The 14,556-nt window shown below is 36.9% G+C and overlaps 1 protein-coding gene across 5 annotated transcripts in view; it reads right to left on the reverse strand.

Annotated features, from left to right (window-relative positions):
* The window catches only part of CCSER1 (coiled-coil serine rich protein 1), a 1,209,213-nt gene that overhangs the window by 538,971 nt on the left and 655,686 nt on the right, over positions 1 to 14,556 (reverse strand). The window contains exon 10 of one of the 5 annotated variants that reach the window (XM_023638683.2): positions 42 to 1,907. The exons of 3 other annotated variants lie outside the window; for them this stretch is intronic. In XM_023638683.2, coding sequence (XP_023494451.2) covers positions 1,848 to 1,907 — 60 coding nt within the window. In that variant the 3' untranslated portion in view covers positions 42 to 1,847. Of the gene's footprint in view, positions 1 to 41; positions 1,908 to 14,556 lie in introns of those variants that run through there. One more of the 5 variants, XM_070262257.1, reaches the window with a different exon arrangement.

A 14,556-nucleotide genomic window follows, 5' to 3' on the forward strand; every position in this document is an offset into this window, starting at 1 on the left:
ACTGATGTATATTCAACCCAAGTTTCTCAGTAAAAAAAAAATTTTTTTCAAAGAGGCAGCACTGCAATGTCTTACTGTTGTTAAAAGGCAATCATGAAATTATACCTTTTGAGGTAGGTGGATTTTCTTATCTGTATTGACAGTTTCTGCTATATTGCTTTTGAGGGAAAAAGTACCTTTATCGACTTAATCTAGTGGCCTTAGCAACTTGTCTTAACAAGCTTTTCTGTTTTTTTTTTTTTCCCTTTACATTCCAGTCAAATATCTTTAATTGAATTCTTTCTTCTTCTTAAAATGATATCGGCCAATCAAGTTGATAAAGATCCTTACAAGGGGAGTGCTTTACTGTAGGTGTTGGGGTTTCTTACATTATCTACATTTAAAGCTTTCAAATATAAAATAAAACAAAAAAACCCAGATAGAATAAGGTGCTGGCCCTGTGGCTGAGTGGTTAAGTTCACATGCTCTGTTTCCGTGTCCCGGGATTTTGCCAGTTCAGATCCTGGGCGCGGACCTAGAACCGCTCATTAAGCCATGCTGAGGCGGCATCACACATACCAGAACCAGTACAACTATGTACTGGGGGGCTTTGCTGAGAAGAAGAAGAAAAAGAAGAAAAAAAAAAAAAAGATGGGCGACAGATGTTAGCTCAGGTGCCAATCTTAAAGAAAAAAAAAGAGAATAAACTCTAGAAAATTGTTAGAGAAACAAAGGAGTTTTGTGTCTTGGATCATAAAAGAGTGCTTTAAGTGGAAAAGTCAACAAGGACGCATACAATGTTGTCATGTAAATAAATATATTTATAGCTTTATTTTAACACAGTGGTTCAAACTCAGCATTTGATCATTCACATTATATGTTACATAATGATTCAAATAATTTAAGAAATTTTACAACATATTTCTAAATGTTACCACCGTTAACGATGATTGTTTCATTGTCTATCTGCAAAATATAGAGAACTCAGTAAAAGTTGCTTTCTTCTCCTTAGCTCTAGGGCTCTTCTAGAGCCCTGCACCCTTCCCACAACACTGAGCCACCCTCTGAGCTCTGTCACTTTTCCTTTCAATAAATTACAACATTCAAGAGTGTCTTCTTGCCTCCTGGCCATGTGATAATTAAAGTGAGTTATTACATAAGGGTAATATACAGCGACACACAGACATCAGGCAGCAATGCCAAGTCCTGGAGACAGGCTTTCTTCTATGACACATTCAAGAAACTTCCCTCAATATGAGGTCAATAGCCAATCTTTCTTCCCTTCTTTAGAGATATAAATAGGTTTTTGCCTTTTTCTAGTCAGCATAAGACTCTTCATTTTTTATTTCACTTGAATACATACTGTTTTCATCTTTTGAGCTCAATGCAAGGGAAAAATAGAGATAATTTAGTTCTTCAGTAGGAACTGCCCCACTAGAACAGGAGAAACTAGATGCACTGTTTTCAAACTTACCTAAGGTGCATAGAATATGTGGTGAAATGAAATGAAGACTATAGCCAGAGAGACAAATGATATGGATGAGAAAGTTGAACAAAAAATATGTACTGCCAAGTGGAATATTACATTTTACAATAGATGCATAAAGAGATCATTTTTTAACAAAAGCCTATTTTTTAAAACTATAAGAAGAATAAGGTAGGAATACGTTAGTTGAATCTTCATCCCTCAATATTTTATGCAACTGCGTACAAATGCAAAAACTATGAAATATTTGGAATGGAAACATTTCTGTATTACATACTCTGGGAAACAGTTAACAAATGGAATGATGGAAAATTGGTTTTATTCAATATTTAACATGTCACAGATTCGTGATACATATCTTACGGTCAAATAATGATTTAACCTAAGTTGAAATATGTACTGGTTTAAATAAACCTTCAGTGCATGTAGGATTCCACAGGGCCTTGAAAAGAAGAAAACAAAAAATAAATAAATGAATGACATCAAATTAATAAAATGAAATGAAATTTTATTTAATATGAAGATTTAAAATGTTAAACACAAATAAAAAGCACAGACCAACATAAAACTGCTCTATTTATGATTTTCTAAGTCAAACTTGCTATTAAAATTTATTAAAAATATTTATATTAGTAATGCTTACAGGCTTCCAACTTTCAATTAAATATACTTTACAACTGAACACAAGGTGAAAGAGGGAAGAACAATCGGCAAAATTTTATTATTTCCTTGGTTTTGTAAGTAAAGTCAAAAAATAACAGTTTTACTCAACTCTTTCCTTTATGTATTTCTCAACTAAAAAATATCAAGAAAATTAAATAAGTAATAGGTACTTCTCGCATGGCCTTCCTGATATTTTTGTAAACCATAGTCACCATCCAAGAGCCTAAACACAAAGCTCCAACAGAATTTTGTCAATCTTCAGCAATTATCATTTTTTTTTTAAAACTCTAACTTTATCGCAGTTTTAAGTGATAGGAAATTAAAACATTTCAAAATTTTTCATCTTTAAAAAAAGGAACTCCATTGTGCAGATAATATGTATAAAAAGATATATAGGATCTGAGAATTATAGACTATGGCATCTGCCCCCAATGAATGTAGAATTCAGTTGGAGAGATATAAATGACTACAGAAAAGCTGAGCCATACTACAAGCCAATAGGTTATAGGTCAATATATAAGAGGTCAATATGTAGAACTGGTCAATATACAGACAACAATGTACAGTACTGACAACCACAAGATAGTAGGTTACATAGAACTGATAATTGCTGACGTAGTTCTATGGAAAGAGAGAACTCTCCCAATTTGGGTGGTCAAATCAAGGATATGGGACTGGAAAGAGAAATATATTATAGGGGTATTCCAGATAAAATGGCTAAAAACAAAACAAAACTAACTAACACACTAAACAATGGAGACAAGAAATAGCAATTTATTTTAGAGCAGCTTAAGTGGAATACAAGGATTATGTTTCGGAATAGTAGAAACTAAAATTGCATAAATAGAGAAGGGTAAAATTTTAGCAGCTATGAATGCTGGTTTGAGGAATGTGGATTTTATCCTTTAAGACTTAGCCACTAAGAGAGAGTTTTTAAAGTAGAAATACAATGTAAGCTGTGTGTTTGTGTTTATTTATTTATTTTTTTTGCAGATTTATCTGTGCTGCGTTACAGATTAGAATGTGTAGCGTCTGTAAGCAGGAAGACAAGACTGAAACCAACGTGAGGAAGTCCTGAAGCAGCAAGCAGTATTGGAAGGTGACTGTCCTCTGTAACACGATTTCCCCTGTCACGATGCTCCTTCCACTTTCAAGAACAGTCGACCCACCACTCATGTTATAGCTCAAAGTTAACGTCCTCAGAAATGTCTTCCCTGATGAGTCTTTTCTAGGCGCAAGTCCTCCTCTTCACCTAGTTCATCTCTTAATCTCATCTCTGCTTATTCACATCATGGCCCCATCACTGTGAAATTCTCTTGTTAATTTCTAACATTTCTAATTTATTGTCTGTCGTCATCCACTAGAACATGAGGGTTATCAAGAAAGGAAACTTGTCTATCTCTTGTTCACTGCTACAATCTCAGTGCTTGGAATACCTCTTTTATTTCTATTTTTTAAATGACTATATAAATAAAAATATCTTGTGATGAAAATAACCACAGGGCTATAATTGTATGTTGTACACAGAGGCAGATAAGTATCTGCCAAACAACCATGTTCTTTAAAAAAGAAGTCTTCAGAAGAATGGGATACTTTCTTTAATTGGAATGCTGAGCTATCACGAAAAGCCTCTGAACCAAAAATCACGTTCCTTAAAGATTCATTACAAAAACAACAGAAATCTAAGGAACCAGAAAAGATGCTCCAACCAATGACTCCAAACTCCGATTTCACGTGCCCTTATCTGATCCCTTCTTCCTAACTATCCTGAGACTCTGGACTCACTGTTGGAGCTCCCTTTCCATTCTGAAGATCTTATCACTCAATTACCCTTTAAAACCAGGCTAGTAGAAAATCCTAATAAAGACAAGGACACCCCTAAATTTATTCCCCAAACCACTTTTACACCATGGTCCAAGGCTGAGCTATAAGCCATGGTAAGACTTCTCTAAACCAAAAGAGGATCCTCAAAAATTTACAGAGCAATTTAGAATACTGATTAATACTTCTGACCCAAGACTCTCTGACCTATACCAATTAATACACATGCTGCTGGGTCTAGGAGAAGCCCAAAATTGGTTTAGAGAGGCAGACGGGATGAAACTCGAAAAGGAACTCAGATCAGAAGCCCAAGCTACTGCCAGAGATGCTAGACAAGCTCGTAAAACGCTCAAGATTGCTTAAGATTTCTCAGACCAAGAATGACTGGACTTTTGCTCAGTCTTGTAAACAACAAAAAAAGGATGAATCTTCAGCAGGTTTTAGAACTAGATTAGAAGCTTTACTTCTGAGGCACTCAGGTTTTGCCGAAATAACTCCCTCAAATCACCCTGCTCTCACAGGCCTCTTTAAGGGCAGCATCTTCCCAGATCTTCCCAGTATGATCCAGAATAATAGATAGGAATGGGAAGTCATGATTACTGATGAAGTTTGTATTCTGGCTGAACATTTTGAACATACTTCAGAATTAGAAAAGAGAAGCAAAGCCACCAAACTCATGGCCCTCCAGCCCCAAAAGTTACCAGGGCCTCAGCCAACAAACAAGCTACCTTATCATTTTAAACCTCAAGGGGCCTGACCTAAACAATCCTGGCTGCCAGGCCCACATCACATCTGTAAACAGATGGACACTGGAAAAGAAACTGTTCCCAAAGAAAGCAAACAAATGCTGAACCTCGTCCTTCACATTTCCAAAAATCCCTGTGATGGGGCTCTGAGAGAAACATACAAAAGCTACTCCTGTATCCCTCTAAATGAACACGGTGAAATTCAAACAAAAATAAATGGAGAAACAGGTACAGCTTTAGTAGACACAGGTACAACCTTATCTATGTTAAATCCCACCTTTTAAAGCAACCTATCCCTTGGGGTGAAAAACAATACAAAATAGTGGAGGTGGAGATTTCAAATAAGATATGACAAGCATAGTTATCAAAACTGTTTCAGATGACCCTAGGACCAATCTCTGACAATCACACCTTTCTGCTTTGTGATTCAACCTCTGTGAATTTAATCAGCTGAAATCTTTTATCCAAATTACATGGGCACATGACGTTCACTCCTGATGGAGAAATAACCCTTGAATTTTCCGACCAACCTGAATGAGAATTATTATGTGCCCTACAACTTGCTACAGATAATATTGAAGATGAATCACCCTATGAGACTCCAGAGTTATCTGAAGTTCTGCAGACTCTCCGGGCAACTTCATCAAGAGACATCAGAAAATCAAGAGCTCTGAACCCAAAAAGTCCAAATAGACTACCGGACCTTTGCCTAAATTGCCTCAATGTCCTAGAGGCTATACAAGGACTCAACTCCATTGTTGAATCTTTAATTTCACAAGAGTCATTTTTCCCTTGGACTAGCCCTTGTAACACTCCCATCCTCCTAATAAAAAGCCAAATGGGAGAGGATGACAACTTGCGCAAGATCTAAGGGTGATAAATAAAATTGTGATTTCTTGTTTCCCAGTGGTATCTAATCCAAACACCTTACTATCACAGGTCCCATCAGCGGCTAAATGGTTCACAGTGATAGATTTATAATAGCCAATATGTATTTGCCTTTACATGGAACAATTGGCAATAGACTTGGACCATAATGCCTCAGGGATTTACTGAAGCTCTCACCTCTTTTTCCCAAGCCCTGCATCAAAATGTAAGCACCCTACAATTCCCTCAGGGGTCCTCATTTTTACAATATGTGAACAAGCTGTTGCTATGTTCTTCCACGTAGGAAGCCTCTAAATTAGACTCAATATATTTACTCTAACAGTTGGCAAACAAGATCACAAGGCCTCAAAGGAAAAACTTCAATTTTGCAAACAGGTTGTTCACTATTTAGAACATGACTTAAGTGATCAGGGGATTTCCCTTTCTGCAAAGCATATACAATTAATACAAAACTTTCCAAAGCCTATCACACACACAAAAAAACCCAAACGACTTAGCAGGTTTTTGGGCCTGGCAGGACATTGCGGGCTTAGGGTTCCTGATTTTTCCTTGACAGCTTCCCCTCTTTATGAACGCACCAAAACCTCCACACTGGAAATCCAACCACAGGAAGACAAATACGAACAAGCAATTAGGGACCTTAAGACAGCCCTCCAAAAACCCCCAGCAGTGGGCCTACCCAACTACGAAAAAGCTTTTACCTTATTCATCCATGAAAGGAATAATCAGGATGTAGGAGTTTTAACTCAAGACCACGGTGGAGAATGAGACCTATCCCATCTTGTAGCATGCAGGTGGACTCAGTAGTCAGAGCGTATCCGGGTGTCTTCAGGCAGTCACAGCTGCAGCTAAATTAGTAGAAGCCTCAGCAGATCTGATCTCAGGACATGATGTTTATCTCCAAATACCTCACGCTGTTCAGTCTTCTAAACTCAGCGTTAATTCAATATCTTTTCTCAAGCAGACTCACTACTTATGAACTCCTACTTTAATCTCCACCTTACATATATCTTAAATGCTGCAACATTCTTAATCCAACTACCTTACTTCCTTTATTGGGTGAGGGAGAAGAATATGACTGCGAGACAGTCACTTTCCAGTTAGTTACCCCACGTCTACATTTAAAGGATATATCCCTAAATAACCCAGATTTAATTCTATAGGTGGACTGGTCCTATACCAAGAATAAACAGGGAGAATATCAAGCTGGTTATACAGTCACTACTCAATATGAGGTAATTGAACACAGACCTCTCCCAAAATGTAATTCAGCACAACAGGGAGCACTACTTGCCTTGATCAGAGCATGCATAACTGCTCAAGAAAAATCAGTTAACAGTTACACTGATAGCCTCTGTGCCTTTGTCATGGTACATGATTTTGCAATATTATGTAACCAAAGATGTCTTCTAACTTCAAGCAGTACTCCCAATAAAAATGGAGTACAAGTAAAAGAACTCATCACCTTTCTACTCTCCTCTAAACCCACTATAACTAAGACTGGGCCCACACTAAAAGAACGTAGCCCAAATACCAGGAAAATGCCTAGGCAGATTTTCATCCCGAAGCTGCTGCATACACAAAGACTAATGAAATCCACTGCATTTTTTAACTCAAATTCTAACATCACAGGTCATCATTTCACAGCAAACTACTTCCCCTCCTGGGAACAGAATTACTGGAAATCGAAGGGTTGTAAATTCAATAAGACCTCAAGCTCTGGGAAATTGAGGATGAGCTACCTGGTTCTCCCAGAGTGCCTCAAGGTGCCCCCTACCCTATACCTTGCATTCCATGACAAACCATGGAACTGGTACAAGGATCCAAATTAGGGGACACTAGGGGTGGGGAAATTGCCATAAGGCTTCACCTAAAGTTTTTAATTGGTGCACAACCTGTCAAAACTCATAATCCTGGTAAAACCATCCAAGCTTCAGGGGGAATAACTCTGCCCCTGACAGGACTATTTGAACATTTGCAACCATATTTCATTCAGTTGCTCCTGGAAACTTATCAATATATACTAGTCATTATTTCCTTGTTTTCTGGATGGGTTGAGGCCTTTCTCTGATAGAAAGGTTGATGCCCTTACTGTTATAAAAAAAAAAACACTTTAGAACATGTTATCCCAACTTGGGGCATACCTAGAGAAATTTCCAGTGACCATGGGACCCATTTCACTGGACAAATTGTACAGGCCCTCAACAAGATTCTCCACACCACATGGCATTACCATTGTACCTTCCATTCTCTGTCATCAGGAAAAGCTGAAAGAACCAACGGTATCCTCCAACTTGAACTATCAAAGTTTTTAGAATCCATAGGACTGCCATGGCCCAAAGTTTTACCTTTAGCCTGACTTGCTATACAAAGTACACCTTTTGGAAATTGATCACAAATTGATTCCATATGAAATTACCACAGGAAGGCCCATGTCCCTCATGGGTCTCATGCCCCCTTGTGCCCCTCATGTTGACACTTCTCTCATTTATCCCGAAATGGTACAATATTACGAATCTCTTATGCATTAGGCCAAGGCATATTCCCAACAGGTTAAAAAAGCCTTCCCTCATATAGATTCCATAAACTTTCCTTCCCACACCCTGGAACCTGGGAACTTGGGCCTTCTGGAAGAGACATCAGAAAATATCTGCCCTCAAGCCACAGTGGAAGGGACCCTATCAAGTGCTCCTCACCACCAATACAGCAGTCAAGCTTCAGGGCGTCAGATCCCGGATCCATATCTCTCAACTGAGAGAGTACCACCAATTCCTGGACTTGCACTCCCACCACCGGCCTTCGTCTCAAGCTTACTAGGATGAGAAATCACTGACATCACAAAGCAGACTGCTTCCACCCAAGACACCAGATCAAGACCTCATACTTCAACCTCAAACATGATACCCTTTCTTTTTCTCTTTCTTTCCTTTACTCTGGCACTGGCCTGGAAAGATAATGATGTTATCAGTATCTCCCAGGCCATTGCTAAGGGGAGTAGCTTTTCAGACTGTTGGATTTTTCATCAAAAACTCTGATTTGTCCATGATGTTAAAGACATCCTGGTCTTCCCTGTGACCAATTTTTCTTCCATTCCCAATGTCACCATAAACTACAATCATCTCCCTTAGAAGTCACTTGTAGAGTGGAAATTTTACAGCCAGAGCATCCAGTGCCTTGCTTTAACCTTTGTCCAGTCACAAATGTACGAACTCAGACAGATAGGAATTCCTTTAAAATCATCAGTATGTTCTCACCACCATAATCTTACGATTATCTAAATACCAACTGCCCTTGGCCTGGAACTGCAAATTGTTCCATAAGTATCCATATCCATAAAGAGTTTAGAAGTTCCTTTTATTTTAGAAAACAAATTATCTTCCCAAATGCAATGAAAATGTAACCGATCCATGGCTTAATTGGTCAAATGAAAAAATCCCAGCAAATGAATCTATTAATACTACTACTTTAACAGGAGCAGTGTGTGGCCAAGCAGGGTTTCCTTTTGTCTATGGCAGTTTTAAAGAAAAACATTCTTGGGCCTATGAATGCCTAGATGGCAGGTGTTTAACCAGATAGTGTCTTTTGGGTTATCTAACTGTACCCCTGTCTGTCCACAACCAGACTTCTCTCTGGTCAATTTTTCTCAATTTGCTTTATCGAACCAAACAGGAATGACCAAGAGGCATTCATAATATAAAATGTGCTTCCTTTGGCAGATCCCTACTCCCCTGAGTAGGAGTAAGTGTAAATGAGGCTATGATTGGGAACCTCTCTCTGACTCTTGAAGATACTGCTGAATTAGCTGCTAAAGCACTAGCTGCCCAACAAAAATCTCTAGACTCTCTGGTCAAAGTTGTTCTTGATGATAGGATATGCCTTGATTTTCTTTTAGCTGATCAAGAAGGTGTCTATGCTGTGGCCGACATCACTTGCTGCACTTGGATTAACACTTTTGGGGAAGTTGAGACAGCTACATAAGATCACTGAACAAGCCACTTCGCTTAAGAAAGTGATTCCTTTAATGGGGTCTTTCTTTGATCTATTTGATTTGAGGTAGTTTGGATCATGGGGACTGTGGCTTCAGAGAGCCCTTCAAACGTTAGGTATTATTCTGCACAGAGTAATTCTAACAGTCTCCCTGGTGCACTGGGTTCTCTCAAAGGCTTCACATGCATGCAAGCAGCTGCTGGTGACAAGACAAACGATCTCCCTTTGCCCAGAACGTAAAATCAAGGTGAAGAAAATGGCCAACTCAGGGATGGAGACCTCAATACCCTCACCTATAAATTCCAGTTGGAGATCCAACCTGACTCCAACATCAACAAAAAGCAGTAGCCAAGTGGTGCTATTACTTTAAATTTTGATCTATACTCTCTTTACAACTGTACAACTCAGTACAACTGAGATTATTGACCAAAAGGGGAAATTGAGGAAGGAAACTTGTGACTCACAAAATGGAGGCTGTTCCAGTGGCCTGGCCCACATCACAAATCTCAACCTAAGTCAACCTACACTTACGGGAAATGCGTCACTGTCTAGGAAACCCCACATACAGCAGTCACAGTCCCCCTGCTCACACTGACTAGCTCACCTTACCCTAGAAGACAGGACCTGCTAGCCTTACCAGGAAATCCCCGACCTCCCAGCCGATCATGCCCTGTTTCAAGTGGCTGCTTCTAATGTTCCATAATACTCACTCTCGCCCAAAATCCCTCAGGAAGAGCACTCCACCGCTTGTGAGGAACTGTACTCCCTTAATCCAAATTTGTTACTAAATTGTATTATTTTTGTCATTTGACAAGTGTATTTTAAGCCTCCTAACCTTCGTATATTAATAAAATCCTAAGTCAGATCTACCTTTTAATAATTCTAAAAAATGTTAGTAAAATGAAGGGAAAAATATCATAACAGGCTAAATATGTTCAGAGACACAAATGTCACCAAAATATATGATACTAACATTTCTCTTACCACAAAAGTTTATAATATTTTAGTACTTGTCACGTAGTGAGGACAAAAAAGCCCCAATACTTCTCTATCATTTTTAGCTAGCAGAACATGGAGAGTATTGCAAGGAAATATTAAAGCTCAACTAATGAGAATAAATGGTTCCCTGTGACTACTCTGTAGGGACAACAATAATTTGAAAGATACAATTCTGTCATTATTAACCACTCTGGGGATACTGTAAATTAAGAAAATCAGTTACAAAACATTAATCATCTTGGGTTTTAAAATCTTGGGTCAAATTAGAAAGAAAATCCTCCAATATTTAATATTTATTTTTAATTATACTTTGAAAGAAAAGTGCCTTGAATACTTTGTTTCCTCAGAAATTTCCAAGTTATTTTACTTTCTGCGGAAGTAGTACTCGAAATTAAATACGTTGTACAAACATAATTTTGTATTCATTATAGCAGTGTTAGAGAGTTTGCTTCCTTAAATAATACATTTTTGCACTGAAATTTACAAATTTATTATTATAAAGGCACACATGTTCATTGCAAAACGTGAGAAAAAGAGATAAGCAGAAATAAGGAACTAAAGCACCACATTCCTACCAAATCAGAGATGATCACATCAACTTTTACGTATTCATTTTCACATTTTTTCTACCGAAATGAGACCATGCAGTACTTTCTGTTTTTTAAATTACTGTACTTGCTGCCCTTTTTTGTTTTTTTTTTTTCCATTTAATGACTTTCAACTTTCCAAGTCAATGCATTTTCGTCTTATCTAATAGGTATCTTTATTCAAATTTCTTCAAATGTCCTTCAAATACATGTTACTGCTGGACTGCCCAACCCAAGATTTAGTCCTGGACCATGCACATATCTGAATGTAACGGCATTTAAATCTTCCTTATAATTTTTTTTTATTTGGATAGCCTTTCCTTTTACTGGGAAAACTTCTAAGCCTACAGAAAAATAGAAAAACTGGTACCATTAGCTATCCCCTAGATTTGGTAATTAAGAGTCACCATAGTTGCTTTTGTGTTTCTCCTCTCTCTCCCTCCAGCCTTGTCTATAAACACACGTACATATATTATATACACACATTACATTTGTCAGTGTCTCTTTAATCTCTTTAATCATGATAATCCCCAATTTTTAATAGCACTTTCTTAGTACCATGTAGTTGTCTCAGAATACTGCACATTCGGACTTTGTGTGATTGTTGACTCACGGTATTATTTTACACGTCCATCCACCTCCTGTGTTTCCTGTAGACTGAAAGTGAGTCCCGTAAACTGGAACTGTTTCAGGTTAGATGTTTCTGACTACTGCTTTAGACTCTTTCAGTGGGCAGAGCTAGGAAACAGTCTTCAACTAGTAAATTATGAGATCATGTTGATAGTTTCTATTTGAATATTATATTACAGTTTTTTCCTTCAACTTATCAAATTTTTAATTAACTAATTAATTAATTTTTGCAGTGGAAGTTTCTCCCTCTGCTAACATCTGTTGCCCATCTTCCTCGTTTTTGCATCTTTTCCCCCACCAGAGCCCCAGTACATAGCTGTGTACAGTTGTACGTTCTTCTGGTTCTTCTATGTGAGCTGCTGCCACAGCATGGCTACTTGATAGACTAGTGGCGTGGTTCTGCACCCGGGAACCAAACCAGTTCAGGCCGCTGAAGCAGAGTGTGCCAAACTTTAACCACTAGTCCATCAGGGCTGGCTCAACCTTTTTTGTAATTTTCATAGTTATATTTCTTTTCTCTCATCCTGAAATACCTGGGTACTAATAACGTTTGATTTCTTTATTAGTTGAATTTTACACTGTATATAACTTCAAAATTATTATATTAGTAGTAATATAATTTTACTACTGAGTCAAGTTTTAGATTTTTTGCAGTTCTCTTTGTCCTTAGACTGCTATAGCCAACTAAGAATGTACAACCAGATAAATGGGTTCCAAATCACTTTTTAATTTTTTTTCTCTGTAGTTGTGATACCAATTTGATGTACTGCTATCTAAGTAGATTTTAATCTTTTAGTTTTCTTTTTTGCCATGAAAACTATATTAAAATATATCCTTAAAAAAATTCTCACTTTATTGTCATCTCTTCCACACTATTCTATACTTCTCTCTTGCATTTCTTTATAGGTAAACATTTTTATTATTCTGTCTTTCTCTGTTATCTATACATATACAACATATTACAAAAATGAAATACTACGTAACTCTTTCACATCTTGATTGTTTCACTTACTAATAGAGTCTAGAGATTACCCCATCTCAGAACACCGATGTTTCCTCTTTTTCGGCTTTACAACCCTCCATTTTGAGAATGAGCCGTTATCAAACAGCCCCACATTGATGGACATTAGCGTTGTTTCTCATCTTTAGCTATTACAAATAATGTCCATAAAGGAAAATCTCGTGGAGATGATATTTGGTATATATGAATGGGTATGTTCCAGATAGACTTCTAGAGCTAGCATTGCTGGATGGAGGATAAAACCATATACAATTTTGTTAGAGTTTTCAAAATTCCCCTCTATAGGGGATTGTCCCATATGGTAACGCTGTTCTTTAAAAGACTTTAAAAAAAACTTAAAAAGAAATGTGAAAAATGCTTAAACTGTTTACATGATTGAATAACATTCAGTCATTTAAATAATGAAATAAAAACATTTATTAAGTTAAAGTAAAATAATATTCATTATATTTGAAATGCCAAAAATGTAAATATATATGTTTATGTACATGTATTACATTTATAGATAATTATTCAGTGTCTATATGTTTTAAAAGACTAAAAAACCAAGATGGAGGAAAAACATTTTTAAAAGAGTAGAAAATACATACATGCACACTAAGTAATTTTCATATATTTTTATGATTTACATTAAGTTCCTTTTAGTTTCATATTTCTTAAGCCCCAATAGTAAATCATTACTGATGTTCTCTCAAAGAAGAAAAGTTAATCCTTTCAGACTCAATTAGGGTTTGTAGCAACTTACCCATATATTAAGAGACTTCTAAGTAGCATTTTTGGAACAATATTAAGTATTTATTATCATCTGAAAAGTTGAAAAACACTATATTTCCAATTCTACATTAGTCTTTTCACAGGCTTACAAAATAAAAAATTCATCAATTTTTAAGTTATACTTTCACACTGTAAGAAAATGATGAACCTGTTTAGTTTTCTTTCTGAAAATTACTCTGTATTAGACTATACCTTAACAAATTTTCCTTTAATTTGATGGCTTAAATCCAAATCTATAAATGCACTTATTAGCAGAAAAACCATAAAATAATGACAAATCTGAAGTAATTCTGATATGTAAAGAACTTTGACTCTTTCAGTACTCTGAATTGTAAATTACACTCTTTTGGTATAAACTTTCTCTATAGTAATTCAGCTTTATAAATTTAAAATTCTAATTACCATCTTAACAATGTGGCATCACGTCAGAGTATAATTTCTTGGTATTCTCACTTTACAAAGCACAAGGTTAATGTTACATGTGGCTCTCTTTTAGGAAGCTTTCTGTAATGCAATATTCTGAAAATTCCTATTCCTTTGCCTGTTTCGTATGAAGCCAAACATTTATGGAACTTTTTTTTCTTGAGCTTTCTACTATTATTTATGAGCTATAAAAACACTTTACATCTTTATTTTGAAACATTAATAATCTAATATTTTAATGTCTTTTTCGCTTTAAAATTACTAGTTCTTTTTTTTTTTAAAGATTTTATTTTTTCCTTTTTCTCCCCAAAGCCCCCCAGTACATAGTTGTATACTTCTCGTTGTGGGTTCTTCTAGTTGTGGTATGTGGGACGCTGCCTCAGCGTGGTTTGATGAGCAGTGCCATGTCCGCGCCCAGGATTCGAACCAACGAAACACTGGGCCGCCTGCAGCGGAGCGCGCGAACTTAACCACTCGGCCACGGGGCCAGCCCCTAAAATTACCAGTTCTTTAACTGACAGAAGATATAAGCTAGTGAGGGGGAGCAGAATT

Source organism: Equus caballus, chromosome 3 (assembly GCF_041296265.1).
Source record: "Equus caballus isolate H_3958 breed thoroughbred chromosome 3, TB-T2T, whole genome shotgun sequence".
Taxonomy (NCBI): Eukaryota; Metazoa; Chordata; class Mammalia; order Perissodactyla; family Equidae; genus Equus; species Equus caballus.